The sequence below is a fragment of the Pseudophryne corroboree genome, chromosome 10, assembly GCF_028390025.1.
Source record: "Pseudophryne corroboree isolate aPseCor3 chromosome 10, aPseCor3.hap2, whole genome shotgun sequence".
NCBI classification, from domain to species: domain Eukaryota; kingdom Metazoa; phylum Chordata; class Amphibia; order Anura; family Myobatrachidae; genus Pseudophryne; species Pseudophryne corroboree.
Window position 1 is genome coordinate 26,703,860 of NC_086453.1, and position 24,400 is coordinate 26,728,259.

At 46.2% G+C, this 24,400-nt stretch overlaps 1 protein-coding gene across 1 annotated transcript; it reads right to left on the reverse strand.

The window, feature by feature from the left end:
- Positions 1 to 2,248: 2,248 nt before the first annotated feature.
- Positions 2,249 to 24,137, reverse strand: LOC134966914 (inducible metalloproteinase inhibitor protein-like). The gene is made up of 4 exons (XM_063943937.1): positions 24,128 to 24,137; positions 11,650 to 11,713; positions 3,050 to 3,112; positions 2,249 to 2,654 (listed from the first exon to the last, which is right to left on the reverse strand). Exons 2-4 carry the CDS (start codon positions 11,684 to 11,686, stop codon positions 2,284 to 2,286), a joined length of 471 nt encoding a protein of 156 aa, XP_063800007.1. The 5' UTR covers positions 11,687 to 11,713; positions 24,128 to 24,137; the 3' UTR covers positions 2,249 to 2,283.
- Between the last annotated feature and the right edge of the window lie 263 nt (positions 24,138 to 24,400).

Here is a 24,400-nt window from a genome sequence, read left to right on the forward strand (position 1 = left end):
TCCCGCTACAGCAATTTGCTGTACCCACATCCAGAGCCAGATTTAGACCATCAGTGTAGGTCCCCCCTCCCTTAACTGCATGCAATTTCTCACACACACACACACACACACACACACACACACACACACACACACACACACACACACACACACTCACTGCCCCCATAGCTGCACACACACTGCCTTACTGACATGGACACCTCTTACTGACAGATACCACTTACTGACATGTCACAGACACATCTTACTGATACAAACACTGACACACACACACTTAATGACACAGACACCGCTTACTGACACAAACACACTTACTGACAGACACAAACACTTACACACCACTTATTGGCATTTGCATACTGAGAGCCACCCCTTAGTGATACAGATGCAAGTTACTGATACAAACATTTACTGACACCCCTTACTGACACAAACACTTACTGAAATACACACTTATTGACACAGATTCCACATACTGACAGATATCCCTTACTGACACTATTTACTGGCACATTATCATACATATTTACAGACACACCTTACTGACACAGAGAAAACTTACTAACACAGATACCCCTTACTGACACACACAACACACTTATTCACAGATACGACTGACTAACTGACTGACTCTGACAGTCTGACATAGACACCACTTATTCACGGATACCTCTTATACCCCTTTTACACTCGCATGAAAATCCCGGGATATTGCACGTGAACGCGCATCATCCCGGGATTTTTGTCAGTGTGAAAGGGTACAGGGACAATTTCCCGTGTCGAGCATCCCGGGATTTCAACCCTGGTCTCGACCAGGGTTGGTCCCGGGACCGTCCCTGGAAGCTGGGTAGTGTGAAAGGGCCCGTCCCGGGATTCACTACCCGGGACTGTTAAAAGGCCTCCGATTGGAGCTTTCATGGGCTCAGAAAAGATGATGTCATCTTTCAGAGCCCATTCGCCTTGCCGGAGACCTCATCTTTATAATGATGACGGCTCTTCGACTCTCGTCCTCCTTCCCCAAGTTTGCTTAACAGACTGAGCTGCCCGGGAATGAAGCACTGATGCTTAAAATCATCGATGGGAGATGATCACATATATATATTTTATTTTTATTATATATATATATATTTTTTTTTTATACCATCGATGGTTAGTGATTACATGGCTATCGATGGTAGCCATCGATGAGGGTGCTCCAATGTGTCCATCTCTCCTTTTCATGCCCCACTGCATTTGGCTCCGCCTCCAGCTCCGCCCCCAGCACCTGAATTATAGGGATATCCCGGGATCAGTGTAAATGGGGCTGTCCCGGGTCCATCCCAGGTCTTAGTGCAGTGTGAAAGGGGTCACTCCCGGGAATGCATCCTGGGACGCATCCCGGGAAGCATCCCGGGAGTGACCCGGGAGTGCGAGTGTAAAAGGGGTATAACTGACACACAAACCTACTGACATGCACACACTAACACACACACTTACTGACTCAAATGCACACACTGACACAAACACACTTACTAACATACACACTTCATGGCATACATTCACACAGAAGATGACATAGCCTTCATGATATGTCTCCCCCAGCCCACTGCTGCACAGTGCACACTGAAACACATGCTACTGGTATCACTGTGTGGGATTGGCACTCCCCTTTTCAAAGTCCAGATTTCTTTACTTGTTTGACCTCTGCCACTTTTAATCAGCTGCATTCAGAGGTCTGTTCATTCTCTGCTTCAATCCCCCTGATCCATCTCTCTTCAGAGAGACGCTGGGAGGAGGTGTGGTCCGCTACTGGCTGCTACTGCTGTACACTGTACAGTAGCTGCGTAACCCTTCGTGCTGCCACTCAGCGACGCAGCGTGACTTCAGTGTGCCAGACAGCAGGGGGCGGTTGTGTCAGAGGCAGAACAGCTCTAGCCGGGGGGCCCCCTAAGATTAAAGGGCCTGGGGTACTGACCCCCTGTGACCCCCCCCCCCCCTTAATCCGGCTCTGGGCCCAGGGGTACTTATCCCCAGAACCCTCCCTTCCCCCTTAATCCCGCTCTGTACTCACCGCTGCTGTGCTATGCAGGGTAGGGGCTGACAAGGAATCTCCCAACTGCACCCCCCCCCCCCCCCCCACGCACACACACACCACCACCACCGCAGAACACTGCAGCCTATGGGTCCCGCAAAAATCGGGACAGTTGGGAGGTATGTATACAGTAAGGTGAAGTGTTAATAGAACACAGAGGTCAGGAAGACACAGGCCTGGACTCACAACTTTTCAGTTATCTTTATTGATCATTAAGGACAGTCCTTGTACAGCACACAGTCTGATCCATCATTCAGACGCGCATACCCGTCCTTACAGACGCAGCCTGATTCGCTTTCTTTTGGGCAAAGTATTCCTATGTGTGTATGCAATTTTACATTCATGCAGGTTGTTTCACACATGCGTCCGTAGCTTGCGTACGTTGTGTTCCCACTGCAGGAATCACACTTCGCCTTTTCCACACAGATTCCTCTGGCATCCAGGTAAAACCCTTCCTTGCAGAAACAGCCGGCCTTACACATAGCTTCACACATAGGAGGATCATTGTAATTGCTGCAGGTTAGAGGACACATTGTTCCACATTCGTTATATTCTTGGTTGTCGCCACAGTCCTCCTGTGTTTCTGTAAAAATAAAATAGAATAACAGCAGAAGTTAACAGGTTTTGTAGACCAGATACTACATCTTATACATAAATGTGCACACAATAGGATCACAGGACAGCTAGGGGAATAGATACTTATTAGGGAAAGGGAAACAATGGCATCTCTACTGAATGATGACCTCTAAGATCATACCTACCAGCACCATCCATGAAACTGGGCAAAGTAATATATCAAGAATATATGTGTACAGTCCTTCCATAGTAAAATACATTAGACAAATACACTGAGGAAAATAGAAACCACACAGGTTCATAGTCTCTATACGTATGTCACACTATTGTGATACATTTTTATGTTATTGCAAAGACTTAATAACAGGATAGTAAAGTAGCATTACTGTGTATATTACTTACTGGAATCAATAGGATCTGGAGGATTCACTGTATCTTCAGCATATATCAGCTGGAAGGACACACCTGGAATGCAGAACGCTTATATCAGATACTTATAGAATCAGGGGACCCGATATTCTGATAATTGTGATAACTGATTTACTATGAGGTCTGTACTTTATAAGCACTAAGTCAGACTGCTCTATTCTCATTCACTTTCCCCCTCATCTAGAAAGTATGAGGTGTCTGTGTGTCACAGCCCGAATAACACCCCATGGGGTCAGGGGCAAGATATGGTTTTGGGGCAATTCATCTTGCTGGTACATATCACACTATTTACTGTATTTCCCCTACTCATACTGATATCACACACCAGATACAAACTGATCACTATACACATGTCACACTGATATCACACACCAGATACACACTGATCACTATACACAGGTCACACTGATATTACACCCGTGATACACACTTATCACTATACACAGGTCACACTGATATCACACCGGTGAAACACACTTATCACTATACACAGGTCACACTGATATCACACCCGTGATACACACTGATCACTATACACAGGTCACACTGATATCACACCCGTGATACACACTTATCACTATATACAGGTCATACTGATATCACACACCTGATACACACTGATCCCTATACACATGTCACACTGATATCACACACCTGATACACACTGATCACTATACACAGGTCACACTGATATCACACCCGTGATACACACTTATCACTATACACAGGTCACAATGATATCACACACCAGATACACACTGATCACTATACACAGGTCACACTGATATCACACACCTGATACACACTGATCACTATACACAGTCACACTGATATCACACACCAGATACACACTGATCACTATACACAGGTTGCACTGATATCACACACCTGATACACACTGATCACTATACACAGGTCACACTGATATCACACACCTGATACACACTGATCACTATACACAGGTTGCACTGATATCACTCACCTGATACACACTGATCACTATACACAGGTCACACTGATATCACACACCAGATACACACTGATCACTATACACAGGTCACACTGATATCACACACCAGATACACACTGATCACTATACACAGGTCACACTGATATCACACACCTGATACACACTGATCACTATACACAGGTCACACTGATATCACACACCTGATACACACTGATCACTATACACAGGTTACACTGATATCACACACCAGATACACACTGATCCCTATACACAGGTCACACTGATATCACACACCAGATACACACTTATCCCTATACACAGGTAACACTAATATCACACACCTGATACACAGTGATCCCTATACACAGGTAACACGGATATCACATACCAGATACACACTGATCCCTATACACATGTCACACTGATATCACACACCTGATACACACTGATCACTATACACAGGTCACATTGATATCACACACCAGATACACACTGATCACTATACATAGGTCACACCGATATCACACACCTGATACACACTGATCACTATACACAGGTCACACTGATATCACACACCTGATACACACTGATCCCTATGCACAGGTCAAACTGATATCACACACCAGATACACACTGATCACTATACACAGGTCACACTGATATCACACACCTGACACACACTGATTACTATTTACAGTCACACTGATATCACACACCTGATACACACTGATCACTTTACACAGGTCACACTGATATCACACACCTGATACACACTGATCCCTATACACAGGTCACACTGATATCACACACCAGATACACACTGATCCCTATACACATGTCACACTGATATCACACACCTGATACACACTGATCACTATACACAGGTCACACTGATATCACACACCTGATACACACTGATCACTATACACAGTCACACTGATATCACACTGATCACTATACACAGGTCACACTGATATCACACACCAGATACACACTGATAACTATACACAGGTCACACTGATATCACACACCAGATACACACTGATAACTATACACAGGTCACACTGATATCACACACCAGATACACACTGATCCCTATACACAGGTAACACTGATATCACACACCTGATACACACTGATCCCTATACACAGGTCACACTGATATCACACACCAGATACACACTGATCACTATACACAGGTCACACTGATATCACACACCTGATACACACTGATCACTATACACAGTCACACTGATATCACACTGATCACTATACACAGGTCACACTGATATCACACACCAGATACACACTGATAACTATACACAGGTCACACTGATATCACACACCAGATACACACTGATCCCTATACACAGGTAACACTGATATCACACACCTGATACAGACTGATGCCTATACACAGGTCACACTGATATCACACACCAGATACACAGTGATCCCTATACACAGGATACACTGATATCACACACCAGATACACAGTGATCCCTATACACAGGTCACACTGATATCACACACCTGATACACACTGATCACTATACACAGGTCACACTGATATCACACACCTGATACACACTGATCACTATACATAGGTCACACTGATATCACACACCAGATACACACTGATCACTATACACAGGTCACACTGATATCACACACCTGATACACACTGATCCCTATACACAGGTCACACTGATATCACACACCTGATACACACTGATCACTATACACAGGTAACACGGATATCACATACCAGATACACACTTATCACTATACACAGGTCGTACTGATATCACACACCAGATACACACTGATCACTATACACAGGTCATACTGATATCACACACCTGATACACACTGATCACTATACACAGGTCACACTGATATCATACACCAGATACACACTGATCACTATACACAGGTCACACTGATATCACACACCTGATACACACTGATCCCTATACACAGGTCACACTGATATTACACCCCTGATACACACTGATCCCTATACACAGGTCACACTGATATCACACACCTGATACACATTGATCACTATACACAGGTCATACCAATATCACACACCTGATACACACTGATCACTATACACAATAGAAAAATAACGAGCGAACAACTCAGAATGAGGGCCATAGTTCCCAACGGTAAGATTTTCGGTGGGCCGGTGTGCATGTGGGGCCTGTTTTGGTTGTTGACATGTGAGGGGTAGTGCTGCCACCATGGTTACGCGGTATACCTCGGTGCTGCACAACTGAAGCCACTTGTACAAATTTTTCCGGGCCACTTTCAGTTCCCAATCTGCCTCTGTTCCTACTCTCTTATGCAGGGCTGGCCAAACCAGTCCTCGAGATCTACCAACAGTTCATGTTTTCCAGGCCTCCTGGAGATCTGTAGAATTGTCAGTTAGGAATGAATGCAGAACATCTTAATTAGTAATGACTACACCTGTGCACCAGCCAGGTGGTCTGGGATATGTGAACTGTTGGTAGATCTCGAGAACTGGTGTGGCCAGCCCTGCTCTTATGTCTTTACTCAGTGATGTCCTTTCTCCCGCATCTTCCTACACTATCGAGGAGACATGGGTGGTCATTCCGAGTTGTTCGCTCTGTAATTTTCTTCGCATCGCAGCGATTTTCCGCTTATTGCACATGTGCAATGTTTGCACTGCGTCTGCGCCAAGTAAATTTGTTATGCAGTTAGGAATTTTACTCACGGCATTACAAGGTTTTTTCTTCGTTCTGGTGATCAGAGTGTGATTGACAGGAAGTGGGTGTTTCTGGGCGGAAACTGGCCGTTTTATGGGTGTGTGTGAAAAAACGCTGCAATTTCTGGGAAAAACGCGGGAGTGGCTGGAGAAACGGAGGAGTGTCTTTCCCCTGTGGCTCCCACATTTGGGTTTATATCATTTCCACCACTTGGATATTTTATGTGATCTGTGTCCCCTTTTTATTGTGTATGTTATATGTTATTAAATTACTGTACGACACATGTGCTCTCCTTTTCTCCTCTATTCACATATGCTGGATTTAAACAATTTATGCCACGAGGAGAAGGTGTGAGCTTTTGGAGAGTGGACACCATGCATTAGAAGAAAAGGGTTGTATACGCAATTGTTTTTGTTTATACACCCCCAGATATTACCACTGTATATGATTTGTTTGTCTCAGGCGCCTGGTGGGACCCGTGGGCATAATTTTTTCTTGTACTAGACATATTTTTGTGGTGGTTTGGAGAGACACCACCTCTGGTTACGGGACCTATAGGGCAGCCTTGTGGAGGGTTTGCGCAATACGCAGAGTGTTTGGGCAAAACGTTACTGTGAACGCTGGGTGTGTTTGTGACGTCAAACCAGGAACGACAAGCACTGAACTGATCGCACTGGCAGAGTAAAGGGCCCTGCACATATGGCGATGCGCCGCCGAGGTGCCCGACGGCCGATACGGCCGACTAGCAACCCGGCGGCGGGGGTCAGTGACGGGGGGAGTGAAGTTTCTTCACTCCCCCCATCACGCGGCTGCATTGAAGGGCAGGCAAATATGGACGAGATCGTCCATATTGGCCTGCATGCACAGCCGACGGGAGACCAGCGATGAACGAGCGCGGGGCCGCGCATCGTTCATCGCTGGAGTCTCCACACTGAAAGATATGAACGAGTTCTCATTCATTTATGAACGAGATCGTTCATATCTTTCATAATATCGGCCAGTGTGTAGGGCCTATAAGTCTCGAGCTACTCAGAAACTGCACAGAGCAGTCTTTTCACAATTTTGAGAATCTTTTGTTCGCAATTTTAAGATGCTAATATTCACTCCCAGTAGGCGGCGGCTTAGTGTGTGCAATGCTGCTAAATGCAGCTTGCGAGCGAACAACTCGGAACAAGGGCCATGGTGCACTAATTGGGTTTCCTCGTAACTTTATAAAGACAACTACACCAAAAACAGTGAAAAAACTCATGTCGACCTTTTCCCATGTCGAACTAGTACATGTTGGGCTATTGACCATGTTGACCTAGTGACCATGTCCACCTACTACATGTCGACCAATAGTAGTCGATCTAATAAACCAAACCCCACCCAACACACCTCTCCCAGCACAGCACCTCTCTCTCAGCATGGATCACAGCACAACATCCATCATCCCTCTCCCAGCACAGCACCCCTCTCCCAGCACAGCTCTCCTCTCCCAGCACAGCACTCCTCTCCCAGCACAGCACTCCTCTCCCAGCACAGCACCTCTCTCCCAGCACAGCACCTCTCTCTCAGCACAGCACCCCTCTCTCAGCACAGCACCCCTCTCCCAGCACAGCACCCCTCTCCTAGCACAGCAACCCTCTCCCAGCACAGCACCTCTCTCCCAGCACAGCACTCCTCTCCCAGCACAGCACCTCTCTCCCAGCACAGCACCCCTCTCCCAGCACAGCACCTCTCTCCCAGCACAGCACCCTTCTCCTAGCACAGCAACCCTCTCCCAGCACAGCACCTCTCTCCCAGCACAGCACTCCTCTCCCAGCACAGCACCTCTTTCCCAGCACAGCACTCCTCTCCCAGCTCAGCACCCCTCACCAAGCACTGCACTTCTCTCCCAGCACAGCACCTCTCTCCCAGCACAGCACCCCTCTCCCAGCACAGCACCTCTCTCCCAGCACAGCACCCCTCTCCCAGCACAGCACCCCTCTCCCAGCACAGCACCTCTCTCCCAGCACAGCACTGTGAACGCTGGGTATGTTTGTGACGTCAAACCAGGAACGACAAGCACTGAACTGATCGCACTGGCAGAGTAAAGGGCCCTACACATATGGCGATGCCCCGCCGAGGTGCCCGACGGCCGACTAGCACAGCACTCCTCTCCCAGCACAGCACCTCTTTCCCAGCACAGCACTCCTCTCCCAGCTCAGCACCCCTCACCAAGCACTGCACTTCTCTCCCAGCACAGCAGTTCTCTCCCAGCACAGCACCCTTCTCCCAGCACAGCACCTCTCTCCTAGCACAGCACTCCTCTCCCAGCACAGCACCTTTCAGCCCAGCATCCCTCTCCCAGCACATCACCTCTCTCCCAGCACAGCACCTCTCTCCCAGCACAGCACCCCTCTCCCAGCACAGCACTCCTCTCCCAGCACAGCACTCCTCACCCAGCACAGAACCCCTCACCAAGCACTGCATCTCTCTCCCAGCACAGATCACAGCACAACATCCATTATCCCTCTCCCAGCACAGCACCTCTCTCTCAGCACAGATCACAGCACAACATCCATCATCCCTCTCCCAGCACAGCACTCCTCTCCCAGCACATCACCCCTCACAAAGCACAGATCACAGCACAACATCCACCATCCCTCTGCCAGCACAGCACCCTTCTCCCAGCACAGCACCTCTCTCTCAGCACAGATCACAGCACAACATCCATCATCCCTCTCCCAGCACAGCACCTCTCACCCAGCACAGCACCCCTCACCAAGCACTGCACCTCTCTCCCAGCACAGCACCCCTCACCAATACTGCACCTCTCTCCCAGCACAGATCACAGCACAACATCCATTATCCCTCTCCCAGCACAGCACCTCTCTCTCAGCACAGATCACAGCACAACATCCATCATCCCTCTCCCAGCACAGCACTCCTCTCCCAGCACATCACCCCTCACAAAGCACAGATCACAGCACAACATCCACCATCCCTCTCCCAGCACAGCACTCTTCTCCAAGCACAGCACCTCTCTCTCAGCACAGATCACAGCACAACATCCATCATCCCTCTCCCAGCACAGCACTCATCTCCCAGCACAGCACCCCTCATCAAGCACAGCACCTCTCTCCCAGCACAGATCCCAGCACAACATCCATCTCCCAGCACAGCACTCCTTTCCCAGCACAGCACTTCTCTCCCAGCATAGATCACAGCACACCATCCATCATCCTCAGCCAGCACTCCTCTCCCAGCACAGATCACAGGGGGTAATTCAGAGTTGATCATAGCAGTAAATTTGTTAGCAGTTGGGCAAAAGCATGTGGCCCGCAGGTGGGGCAGATGTAACATGTGCAGAGAGAGTTAGATTTGGGTGGGTTATATTGTTTCTGTGCAGGGTAAATACTGGCTGCTTTATTTTTACACTGCAATTTAGATTTCAGTTTGAACACACCCCACCCAAATCTAACTCTCTCTGCACATGTCATATCTGCCCCACCTGCAGTGCACCTGGTTTTGCCCAACTGCTAACAAATTTGCTGCTGCGATTAACTCTGAATTAGGGTGGTCATTCCGAGTTGTTCGCTCTGCAATTTTCTTCGCATCGCAGCGATTTTCCACTAAGTGCGCATGCGCAATGTTCGCACTGCGACTGCGCCAAGTAAATTTGCTATGCAGTTAGGTATTTTACTCACGGCTTTTTCTTCGCTCAGGCGATCATAGTGTGATTGACAGGAAGTGGGTGTTTCTGGGTGGAAACAGGCCGTTTTAGGGGCGTGTGGGAAAAAACGCTACCGTTTCTGGGAAAAACGCGGGAGTGGCTGGAGAAACGGAGGAGTGTCTGGGCGAACGCTGGGCGTGTTTGTGACGTCAAACCTGGAACGACAAGCACTGAACTGATCGCAGATGCCGAGTAAGTCTCGAGCTACTCAGAAACTGCACAGAGATGTCTTTTCGCAATATTGCGAATCTTTCGTTCGCAATTTTAAGATGCTAAGATTCACTCCCAGTAGGCGGTGGCTTAACGTGAGTAAATCTTCTAAAAGCAGCTAGCGAGCGAACAACTCGGAATGAGGGCCTAGGCCCACAGAACATTACCCTTCTCCTAGCACCATATGTTGTGGCCTCCTTTCATCCTTACCTTTATCCTGCCTGTTTTTTCCTAGTTTGTTCTTTGCTATATTATGAGCAATACTGAACTCTTGTGGTTGCATATAAATAAAACATAATAATAATAATAATAATAATAGTGGTCAGCCTGTCATGTAGCAAAAAAAGTGACCCAACAGAGCTCCAACTTATCTGAGGCATCAGGCCTCCCCTCTCACACTAAATACCGACATGTAAATCATGGTCAGATATGGGGCCAAATGTAATAGAGTGAGAGCTTCAGCAAGTGAGAGATTTGGTAAGGTTTTTCTATATATTTTTTTTTTAAAGTGGAAATCATTTACACTGCAAAACCAGGTTGATCTTGCTGTGTAAATGATTGCCACTTTAAAAAAGACAGACATGCAAAACCTTACCAAATCTCTCACTTTTTGAAACTCTCACTCTACTACATTTGGCCCATGGTCTCATAGGTGCAATACACCGCCTGCTGCAAGTCTCCCTCTAATACCCCTCTCAGACATGCTTCCAGGAATCTGCTGGGTGTAGCAGCCAGCTAATTCCCGGGTCTCCGTCCGACCCTGGCAAAGAGCAGGGTAGGGGACCCGGGACTTCACCCCAGGTAGCTTGCTATCACACTTGCAGAAATCCCGGGTTGCTGCACGTTCATGTACCAAAACCCGGGATTTAGACGCATGTGTGAAAGGGGTATCACTGAATTTCCCATTTGTTTATCAAGCTAAATACATACAAAGTATTATCAGACAAAGTATGAACTCACAAAAAGTCACCAGCAGGAGCACAGGTGTCGGCGCCATGTTTACTAGATTTACTTGATCCGTTTCCTGCAAATGACAATGGGGCATACTGGAATGTTAACAGATATTAGAAAGTTCCAAAAGCCATTTGATTCTTATCAGTGAGTGGGGGAGTTTATGGCCCCATAACCAGTTCTGGCAGACCCCGTCACATGTAGGGGGTAGGACAGGAAGTGTAGGGGGTTTTTAGGACAAGGAACAAAGCACAGGCTAGAGTTCAGTGTGAGCTGAGGACTGAGGATGGAAGACAGGCTAAGTGACCAGGGATGAGACCCTATGCTAGGGCTGTGGAACAGGCATGGTACTCCACAGCCCCTGGCATTATGGAGAGAAGAGCAGCATGTGGTTGTTGCTATGAAGAGAGGGAGAGCCCATATCTGCAGTGTAACAGGAGAGCCAGCAGCTTCAGTGAGAGATGGAGAGTGCAGTGTGAAAGCCACAGTATGCAGAGTACAGCGGAAGGAACCAGGAACAAAGGAGATCCCCACCTTCAGGGGTACCCAAGAAGCAGGACCGGAGGTGTGAGTCTTTGGGAGAGGACTATCTGGGTGAGTGGTAGGAAACCACGTGTGGTGGAAGGTCCCCAGTGACGTGTCCATGAGAGATCCCGTTTAGATAGAGCCCCCAGCAAATAGGGGAGAGCGTGCCAAAATGAATCTCAGTTTGCGGACGCCACACTACTGATTCCCAGAGACTGCGCTGGTATGTACTGTAATGCTGTCACATTAGTGTTTATGCTGCTGTTGCCATTGAAGCAAATTAAAAGACATGTAACCTGATGTAACCTATATGAATATTACGCTGGAGAGAGAGGAGAATAAGAAATCAAATGTTATTTTCGTAATAACCCTGTCTGAACTGTGAATAAACTGATTGCTTATGTGATGAGATGGCCTGGCGTGCAATGCTTCAAAATTGATGGATGGCCCTGGCGCTGCCCGGCTATTACAATGTGATAAATTGTGAAAAATTGTGTCTGAGAAACTGAAACATGTATTTAATATGGCAGACATTGTACATAGAGACATTGTTCAGCTCAAAACAGCTCAGTGTGTATGCCCCGGCGATTAGCGATGATGTGCACCCCCAGTTCATCGCCGGCGGCCGCCTTTCACCTCCTGGTATTACCAGCAGATGAACGCGGACTGGACAGCTTTCCATAGCGTCCTGCTATGGAAAGCCGTTCACCCCTGCTGACATCGCTGGGCAGAGGGGGAAATTGCTCAGTGTGCATTCACCTTTAGAGAGCACCAGTCAGCATGAGTCATAATGACTGAGAGCAGCCACAATCTCATGTGGCCACTAGAGGGAGACACAATACCACTGTATACATAGGCATTACCTTGTGATGCAAGGAAGCATTAAACACAGTACAAAGCCATATTACAAGCAGTAGTTCCAAGGCAAGAAATGATTTGGCGCATCAGATGTTCTACAGAAGGAATCAAATACATTACAAAATGTGAAAAGGATTACGTGGAGATGAAAGTATGTCAGGTATGGTAGGCAGGGTCGACTGCCCATCTGGCACTTATGGCAAATGCCAAAAGGGCTGATGGGCCGGTTCTGTCATACAGAGAGCTGGGAAGGCGGCTCTAAAGTCTGGCTGCACCCCCATCCCCCTGCCCGTCTCCATGGAAATGAAGGCGTCCATGAATTTATGCCCCCCCCACACCGACTAGCGGCATGCCCCCATGTGTTGTGAGATGCGCCCCTCTGCCTGTTTCCATGGAAATGGGGGCCTGCCGCGAGTCCACACCCCCTGACTCGTAGCACACCCCTGTGTGTAGTATCCACGCACACCCCTTTCATGGTGCGTGCGCCTCTTTCACGTGCATGCGCGCACACACATGCCAGGGCCCATTTTCGGCCCCAGTCCATCCCTGACAGTAGGCATGCATCTACAGGATGTCATCAGGGGTTCTATTTCAAAATAGAGGGTAGTAAATCCCTGATGAAGTCCAAGTGAATACATGTGCTGGGGATCTTCTCACGATAGATACAGATGGAGCCATGCTCATCTATCCCTTTAATAGTAATAACTGAGCCAGTGCTGTCAGATTTAATCCCTGCTGTAATTACTTAATCCCCTGCTGTATTGTTCTCTCTGTTTTGTATTGCAGCTGAGAACAATAGATGAAAGGCTTATGCTAATAAACCTTGGTGCACCATGGCGCAGCAGAGAAGGCTAGATGACTGAGGCTCCATCTGTAGATAGATAGATAGATAGATAGATAGATATGGAAAATTAGGTAGGGGATTGTTAGGGTCTCCTGCCCTGTGCTGCCACGTCGTCATGGCAACCGGGAGACAAGTGCTAGCGGAGTAACCTGAGCGCAGCTGATACTCCGGTTCGGGTCTTTTGCTGTGCAGTGGTTATAGGCTCTGTGCACGGCAGGGGATCCGGTGCTGGTTTTTGTGCTCACAGTCTGTGAGGTCTGAGTGGGGCGTGGACAGCACCTGCTTTATAAGGCCTCTTTTCAGGGTAAGCAGATGCTGCTGAATCTTTGATGGTTAGTCAGTTCATGAAAGTTAGCCAGTACTGTGTAGTTTTGTATTTGTTGTTGCTTACTGCAAATAGGCCTGGGGATTTGGTACTACACTCTGCCAATCCAGACCTAGCAGTAAGACTGGAGTCAGTCGTTTAGCTTGCTGGGGTTCTGTTACTACTCTGTGAACTTAGCAAGTTTGCGGCTGTATTCTAAGACTTGCCTGTCTAATCCTGTCTCACTGTGCTAGGTGTCAGGAGTCAGTTTAGTGGCAGTAAGCTGAACCTGTGCACTGCAAGTGAGAATTAGGATTGTGGAGACTCTCCTTGTGTCTATCATTCCATCTCTGACCAAGAAGTTTACTGCCACACCCGTTGGTAACCCTTTAGGGTTTTGCTGTTGCCCTTAGCAACAGCATTTCGGGTTCTCTACGTATTAAAACACAACATCTTGCTTTTCCCATCTGAGCATTACTAATACAAGGGAGACACCCAGTTCCTTAGCCTCTGGGCTTCTCTGTTCACTTTGTGTGTATTTTGTTACCCTATCACCTTCTGTGTACGTAATGTCATATTCCCCAGTCTGTCTGTGAGTCCATTTGTTTTGCATACCTATCCGTTCAGACACCAGTACATTCCTGCAGGCACTGGTGTGCATAACAGTTCAAACACCAGTACATTCCTGCAGGCACTGGAGTGCATAACAGTTCTGACACCAGTACTTTCCTGCAGGCACTGGTGTGCATAACAGGGATCTTGTGAGACAACACCCCTAGCTCCGACACACGTCTTGCTGAAGCCAAGCTCAACGGTGTGACGGTCTTCCACGTAAGGTACTTTACGTCAACCTCCTGTAACAGTTCAAACCAGTCCGATTGGAGGAACTGCAGCACCAATTGAGATCCCAAGGTGCCATAGGAGGCACAAAGGGAGGTTCGATGTGCAGAACACCTTTCAAGAACGTCTGGACTTAAGGGAGAGAAGCCAATTGTTTCTGAAAGAAAATAGACAAGGCCAACATTTTTATTTTTATGGAACTTGGACATAGGCCCACATCCACTCTCGACTGCAGAAAAAGCAGGAAACATCCCATATGAAATTCCACCGCAGAATAAAGGCCCTCATTCCGAGTTGATCGCTCGCTAGCTGCTTTTAACAGCAGTGCAAACGCTAGGCCGCCGCCCTATGGGAGTGTATCTTAGCTTAGCAGAAGTGCGACCGAAAGGTTAGCAGAACTGCTCGAAAAAATTTTCATGCAGTTTCAGAGTGGCTCCAAACCTACTCCTACCTTGCCATCACTGCAGACAGTTTAGTTCCTGCTTTGACGTCACATACACGCCCTGCGTTCGGCCAGCCACTCCCCACGTTTCCCCAGGCACGCCTGCATTTTTTTACCTGACACGCCTGCGTTTTTTAGCACACTCCCGGAAATTGGTCAGTTAGCACCCAGAAACACCTACTTCCTGTCAATCACTCACCGATCAACAGAGCGACAGAAAAGCGTAGCTCGACCTTGTGTAAAACTGCATAGTTTTGAGTGAAAGTACTTGGCGCATGCGTACTGCGGACCGTACGCATACGCAGAAGTGCTGAGTTTTTGCCTGATCGCTGCGCTGTGAACAACGGCAGCTAGCGATCAACTCGGAATGAGGGCCATTGTCTGCTCTCACACCAAGAGACATATTCCTTCCAAATATGGTGATAATGTTTAGACGTTACCCGCCACCTGGCTTGGATCATAGTCGGGATGACCTTGTCAGGAATTCCTCTCCTACCTAGAATCAGCTGTTCAACTTCCATGCCGATAAACGTAGCCACGGTAAGTCTTGATAGATGAACAGGCCCTGTTGCACAAGATCCTCGTGAAGAGGTAGAGGCCACGGATCTTCGAGCAGCATCTCGAGAAGATCCGCATTCCAGGCCCTTTGTACCCAGTCTGGGGCAATGAGGATTGCTTGAACCTTTTCCTTTTTTATTCTTTTTAGAATTTTTGGGATCAGCGGAAGTAGAGGAAACACGTACACCATTTGGTAGACCCATCGAGAGAGAGCGTGTACCGCCACTGCTTCTGGGTCCCTCAACCTGGAACAATACCGCTTGAGCTTCTTGTTGAGTTGAGAGGCCATCATGTAGATTTGTGGCTATCCCCACCAACCACCATAACACCTCAGAGTGAAGGCCCCACTTCCCCAGATGCAGGTCATGTCTGCTGAGGAAGTCTGCTTCCCAGTTGTCCAGGAATGAAGATCGCTGACAACACCACGGCGTGTTTTTCCGCCCAGAGGAGAATTCTTGACACCTCTGACATTGTGGCTCTGCTTTTATGTACGTCACTGCCGTCACGTTGTCCGACTGGACCTGAATGGCCTGATTTCGTAGAAGACATGAGGCCTGCAGAAGAGCATTGTATATAGTCCTGAGTTCCAGGATGTTTATTGGAAGGGCGACTTCCTAACTTGACAATCTTCCTTGAAACTGCACCCCTGGGTGACTGCGCCCAAACCTCTAAGGCTTGCGTCTGTGGTGAGCAGAATCCAATTCTGAATCCCGAACATCCAATCCCTTGACTAGGTGAGAAGTCTATAGCCACCACAGGAGGGAGATCCTGGCTTTTGGTGACAGACGGAACCTCTGGTGCACGTGAAGATGCAATCCGGACCATTTGTCCAACAGATCCAGCTTGACGGGCCTCACATGAAACCTTCCGTACTGAATCGCCTTGTAAGCGGCCACCATTTTCCTCAGAATGCGAATGCACAGATGCACTGAGATCCGGGTTGACTTCAGGACAGCCCAAACCATCGATTGGATTACCATAGCCTTTTCCAAGGGAAGGAACACTTTCTGAGACTTTGTGTCCAGTATCATTCCGAGGAAAGGAAGCCTCTTTGTTGGTTCTAGGTGAGATTTTGGTAGGTTCTAAATCCACCCGTGATCCAGGAGTAGTCTGGTTGAGAGGCCAATGCTGTCCAACAACCGCTCCCTGGACAGTGCCTTTATCAGAAGATTGTCCAGATATGGAATTATGTTCACTCCCTGTTTTTGGAGTAGAAACATCATCTCTGCCATCACCTTGGTAAACACCCTCGGTGCTATGGAGAGACCAAATGGCAGGGCTTGCAACTGATAGTGACAGTCCTGCAGTGCAAACCGTAGATAAGCCTGATGAGGTGGCCAGATCGGAATGTGAAGGTACGCATCCTTGATATCCAGAGACACTAGGAATTCCCCCTCCTCCAGACCTGTTATCACCGTTCTCAGAGACTTCATCTTGAATTTGAACACTCATAAGAACGGGTTCAATGACTTGAGGTTCAGAATCGGTCTTACTGAACTGTCCGGTTTCAGTACTACAAACAAGTTGGAATAGTACCCCTTGTTTTGCAGACGAGGTGGGATTGGGACAATGACATGAGTCTATACCAGTTTTTGAATGGCATCCTGTAAAGTTATACTTGCCTCTTGTGAAACTGGTAAGCCTGATTTGAAGAATCTGTCAGGTGGAAGCTCCTGGAACTGGGAAATAAGATATCTGACCCAGGGATCCTGGCACAAACTTGTTCAGATGTGACCAGGGATGTACTGGGGACTCCATCCGGCCCTGGCATTCGTGTGTGCGTGTGTGCCAAAGGTGCGCGTGCGCATGAGAAAGGGGGCGCTCACGCCATGTAAAGGGCGCACGGACACTGCAAATGGGGGCGTGTTGCAAATCTGGGGGCATGGACTCGTGGCACGCCCCCATATTGCTTAGCAATGGGGTATGCCTTGCAGCGGCGGCAGCTGGATACAAACCAGAGAGCAGGGAGCTGCGCTGAGCGGCCCACCAGACCAGACAGATCGGCCCACCAGACCATCGGCCCATGTGCCAGAAGTGCCAGATGGCCAGCTCAGCCCTGGGTGTGACTGAAGAATTTTAGCCGGGCTTTCACCTGCTAGTCTTCCAGGCATCGCGGTCCACCATCATGCTGAAGGTTTTGAGGATGCAAAGCTTGAGCCCTGTTCCTGTGAACCGGCAGTTGCTGGTTTGCGTTGTTTACCTCTAGCACCCCTGATGGCTGTAGAAGAACCTCTGGGTTTGCCCCTAAACTTGGCAGTTCGAAAGGACTGTAAATTGGGACTGGATTAAGCCTTCTTAGCTTTGGGAGCTGCAGAAGGAAGGTAAGTGCAGAGCCGGCCCTAGGCATAGGCAAACTAGGCAACTGCCTAGGGCATTTGACATGCTTAGGGGCACCAGCAGCTTCTGCTGATTAAAATTATATGTGGCATGCCTATATTCTGTGTGTAGCATTTCGGATGCAGATACAGCCACAGATGCACACAGTATATAGGCATGCAGAATATAATTTTAATCTCTGAAGCTGCTTGTGCATCTTAGCAATATAGCAATGCAAATAAGGTGCATTTCCATCAAAAATAGGCACCTGCCGTTAGCAGAGCTACCAGCTGACTCACGCCAGTCATCTCCTACTGCATGGTGCACTGAGGCAAGATTTATAAGGACACATCTGTATCCAGGCAGAGGCAGAGGTCACAGTGTTAGTGGCCATGTGAGTGCTGTGTTTGTGTGAGTGGGTTGGTTGTGTAATACTGTTCGGCATATGTGTAAGGGGCAAAAAGTGTGTTGTGTGTATAAATGCATTAATAATGTGCGGCATATGTGTAAGGGACATTATGTGTGTCTTTATGTGTATAAGGGCATTAACAATGTGTGGCATATGTGTAAAGGACATTATGTGTATAAGGGGATTAATAAAGGTTGGCATAATGTGTAAGGCACATTATATTTATAAGGACATTAATAATGTGTGTCATATACAGTATGTAAGGGGCATTACTGTGTGGTATTATGTGCATAAATGCATTACTAATGTGTGGCATTTTTGTGTATATGATGCTCTACTGTGTGGCATAATGTGTGCAAAGGGCACTACTGTGTGGTCTAATGTGAAGAAAGAGCAATATGTTGTAGTGTAATGTGCTTAAGGAGCAATTCAGTGTGATGTAATGTGAATAAGGGACACTACTGTGAGGAGTAACGTATACAAGGTAAAGCGATACTACTGTGTGATGTAACATGAATTAGGGACACTATCACATGATAAATTGTGAATAAAGTTGACTACTGTGTGGCAGGATTTGAACTGGGGGCACTATTGTGTGGCTATGCCCCTTGCCAGCAAAAACACACACCTTTTTGAGTTGTGCGCCAGATGTGCGCAATGTTCATGTTTAAAATATACGGGGTGGGAACACCAAAATAAGGACTGCTGTGGGTGAGGGGTGATGGTGCTGGGAAAGGAGTGCAGGGTCAGAGGTGGAACTAGCGGTGGTGCTAGGGGGCACCAGCCAAAATCTTGCCTAGGGCATCATATTGGTTAGGGCCGGCTCTGGGTAAGTGGACATATCCGCAATAGCTTTGGAGATCCATTTGTCTAGTTTATCTCCAAATAATGCCATAGACCCCTGCGTGCCGACATTGCCATAGCCATAGTGAGTGCATTAAGCAAGCCTATTTCTTTTATGGTTTCCACCATAAAATTTGCAGAGTCCTGTATATGCTGTAGGAATAAGATAACCTCCTCCTGAGGCAAGGTGTCTAACCCTTCAATCAGGTTACCCGATCATTTGGCAATCGCTCTAGTAATACACCCATATGCTATAGTGGGTCTCTGGGCCACCCCAGCAGCTGTATACAAGCATTTCTAAATTTTACGATCAGCCGCGTCTTTCAGGGAGGCTGCACCTGGGATAGGCAATACAATATTCCTTGAAAGCCTGTATACTGATGCAACCACTATCGGTCGATTTTCCCATTTTTTCCTGTCCTCAGGAGGAAAAGGAAAGGATGATAGCAACCATTTAGGGATTTCAAATTTCCTATCAGGAATAACCCACGGTTCTTCAAACAGGGTATTAAGTTCCTTTGACATAAGGAAAGTAGCAGAGGATTTCTTTTTTTATATTAAAATAAGATTCCTCACTTTCCCCTGTCACCTTATCAGGGATATTTAGAACTTTTCTTATAGCTTCTATGAGAGCCTCTCTTCCCTGCGACAGAGTAGCCTCCCCCACCTCTGAGTCCACCTCACCCTCCTCCATTTCTGACCCCTCATCATCCAAGTCAGACTGCAGGATATGGGCCAAAGTGCATTTTTGCGGACAAATGGCAGGGGACTAAGACGCTGGTTTGGGTACTGCGTCTCTGTTCATAAACTCAGTCATAGATTGTCTTAAGTATTGCGTCTCTTTCTTGGTCCGAGATAACTTATTAGAGATTGTGGAAATCATTCCCCTAATGGAGTCCAGCCATGCTGGTTCTGCCCCACTAGCCTGGTAAGGGACACTGCATTGAGTACACACTATTCAGTATCCCCTTAATGTAAGAAGGAGGAACCACTGCAGATATCTCTGAGACCTGCTGCAATCCTTCCATTGCTCCCGGAAGCCGCATCCCCCATAGGTTTCTATGGAGGATGAGATACTGCCCGATTTACCAATGTCTGGAATGCAAATCTGAAGATGGCGACAACCCATTGTAGGCTATGGGCTACACATCATGTAGCTGGACGGCAGAGGGTTACCCTGGAATTTTCTCCAGAAGTGACCTCTGTGCTTTTGTGGTCTTAGCTAACATCGCACGTACAGACCCCCCCGGCAGTTGTCACAGCGCATCGCAGGGTCGTCTTCCTTCCGGATCCTTGTCCCACATTGAATAGGCGATCTATGATAAATGGCGCCTAAGGTGGCAATTCTGTTACTGCTGTTTATGGTTCCCCAACATTGCAGATTGTCCCTGTACACTTCTATGAGGTGCGAGGAAAAATGGAAGGAATGTTGGCTCCTTGAAGCCATCACTGCTAATTGAAGTGCCCCTATATCGGAACAATCTGGATCACCAACACTGTATACCATTGAAGTGTAAGTAAACTAGTAATAAGCCGTATTCAATTACCAGTTATAAGCAGTTATGATGTTCACCTGCGCTCATCCCTGAGAATTACTGATCAGCAGCTGCACATTTCATTGGGGTGCGAGTATAATATGTGATGATATTACTGGCCACGTGACACAGTAAGAACAGAGGCACCGTGTAGCCATAACCACTAACTGAATTGTCCCTAAGGATCCTTTGTGTTTAAAGACTCCTCAAAACAGACTGTGTCATTGCATAGAGGGTACCACAGAGGACGGAAGAAAGACTGTCTATAGCAGATGCAAATGACAAGATCCTATTACAAAGAAAACAGCAAAATAAAACAAAGAATAAGTGTATAAAATAAATTAAATTATGTATACAAAAATAACGATGACCTGTGCGGATTTGCTGTTCCATTATAATAAACTTCAATTAGAAGAATCTATGAACTTTTGCAAATTTTTTAATGTTCATAAAATGAGACTGGCAACAGCAGCTCATTGGAGAATACAATGTATTACGGTAGAGTACAATTTTTGTATTTTTTTATTTTATTTATTAACAGTTCATTATAATCCATTGCGCTACAATGTATCAGAGAGTCAGTCCCTCTATGCCAAGAAATAGGAACATTCTTGTTATACCCTGGAGTGATATTTTCTACTGTGATGGATATTATATTCCAGTTGCTGTGATACAGATGTATTGTATAATGATTGTTTTGTTTATTATACACTAACCAAAGAGTAATATCTCACAGGAAAAAAAGAGAACATTATTACATCCCCCAAATGCCTAAACTGGGGCAGAATGGAGACCACTCTTTCCTTATCATTCTATTTCAATATATTTTAGAAGCAGTAAAAAAACACATCTATAATAATTCTTAATGGATCGTGCTAGAGTATTGTTTATTTTTAGGGAGCGTTTCAGAGAGAATATTATTACATCCCGTCATGCTATAAGTGTGGCAGACGGTCCTTAAATGAAACAATATCATAGGACTATCTCCTGCGCATATTTCAGTATCAGGTACCTAATACCTTACACTTTGTTACTTTAGAATGACAAGTTTTAACCATTGTATTGCAAAGTAAATTTACTCATATTAGATTAATCAGAGACAGATGGTATTAGGAGCCAGAGTAGTGAATATGAGGACAGAGAGGACTGTGTGTGTGTGTGTGTGTGTGTGTGTGTGTGTGTGTGTGTGTGTGTGTGTGTGTGTGTGTGGTGTGTGTGTGTGTGTGTGTGTGTGTGTGTGTGTAAATGTAAACATTTGCTACAAATATTTCTGTTATATAATAAACACTGTATAGATATAAACATCCAGAACATGAATATATTATTGAGTAACATCTCCCATGTACAGTAACATGAATAATAATATATATACAAAATCCGGCGCTATTGTTGTAGTGAACACGCCTGCTGCTATGTCCAAAAGGCTGGGTTCACAGCCTGAACAACAACATACAAAAAATACAAGGACAGCGCTGTCACATTCACATTAAAATAATGCTTTAAATAACCCATAAAACATTCAGGTACACAATATTTCTCATTAGATATAATTAAAATATATAATTCATAGAATTCATACCATATTGCTATCTTGTGTTGCCAGCCAGAGAATATTGCACAATCCTAACTATATATAATAGCATGCAGCTAAACACTTAACCTGAGTAATCTCATACAACCCTATTGTCACAATTGTAACCTTTTTTGGCAGCCTGTTACAATAGTGGCTGATGTTTGTAATTTAGTGCCTGTATAGCTATTTAACAAGCCTCCTTTTTTCTTTCAAGTGGCAGTTCTTTGAGTGCACAATTTATAACGCAGTCTCTGCACGGAGTTTCTCCGTATACTTTAAACTGGTATTAGATGTTATTTCCAGATTTATAATTATTCAAAGTCCCCGCTCATCAGAGCCATAGGATTGGTCATCTACGTGTTAATTAACAGCTTTGCATGTGCTTAAAATACCTCTCCCGGCTGTCGCTTCAAAAAATAGCCTTATGCGGAGTCCACCGTATGATGGATAGCAGGTAAGATGTCCAATCCTTTACATGTAGGTCTTACTGACCAAAACAAGAATTACCAAGAAATGAGAGATATGTAAGTGCGCTCTTACATATCTCTCTTTACATGTAGGTAGCTGTCTCTGGCCGGCCAGCACTTACTTGGTATATCCAATACTCCTTGCAGTAGTTTTGACAAACGCGTTTCTCCGCTTAGAGTTCCGAATCTAAGCGGAGAAACGCATTTGTCATAACTACTGCAAGGAGTATTGGATATACCAAGTAAGTGCCGGCCGGCCAGAGACAGCTACCTACATGTAAAGGATTGGACATCTTACCTGCTATCCATCATACGGTGGACTCCGGATAAGGCTATTTTTTGAAGCGACAGCCGGGAGAGGTATTTTAAGCACATGCAAAGCTGTTAATTAACACGTAGATGACCAATCCTATGGCTCTGATGAGCGGGGACTTTGAATAATTATAAAGCTGGAAATAACATCTAATACCAGTTTAAAGTATACGGAGAAACTCCGTGCAGAGACTGCGTTATAAATTGTGCACTCAAAGAACTGCCACTTGAAAGAAAAAAGGAGGCTTGTTAAATAGCTATACAGGCACTAAATTACAAACATCAGCCACTATTGTAACAGGCTGCCAAAAAAGGTTACAATTGTGACAATAGGATTGTATGAGATTACTCAGGTTAAGTGTTTAGCTGCATGCTATTATATATAGTTAGGATTGTGCAATATTCTCTGGCTGGCAACACAAGATAGCAATATGGTATGAATTCTATGAATTATATATTTTAATTATATCTAATGAGAAATATTGTGTACCTGAATGTTTTATGGGTTATTAAAAGCATTATTTTAATGTGAATGTGACAGTGCTGTCCTTGTATTTTTTGTATGAATAATAATAACATGTCCTAATCAGAAGTATCAGATTAACTTCATGTGCACAACAGTAATACAGAGAGTGAGAACAATGCAGCATTTGGTACATACCTGCGTAGTATATCTAGAATGCTCACTTGACTTACAGTAGATACAGAGTTATATAGGATTTTGGGGAGTGGGAGTGTTCAGGTTTTGGGCGAGTCCGGTGCATTAACTTTACTGGTTTGTAGCAAGCCCTGGGAGTTACCTGGGAATACACAAATAATTACAGTGTTCTCTGACTGCCACACTGTGACAAAAAAGTACATGACCCAGATAATGGAACATATGTTCTTGCTCTATGCCAGTGATTTTCAACCTTTTGTTTACTCGCGGCACACC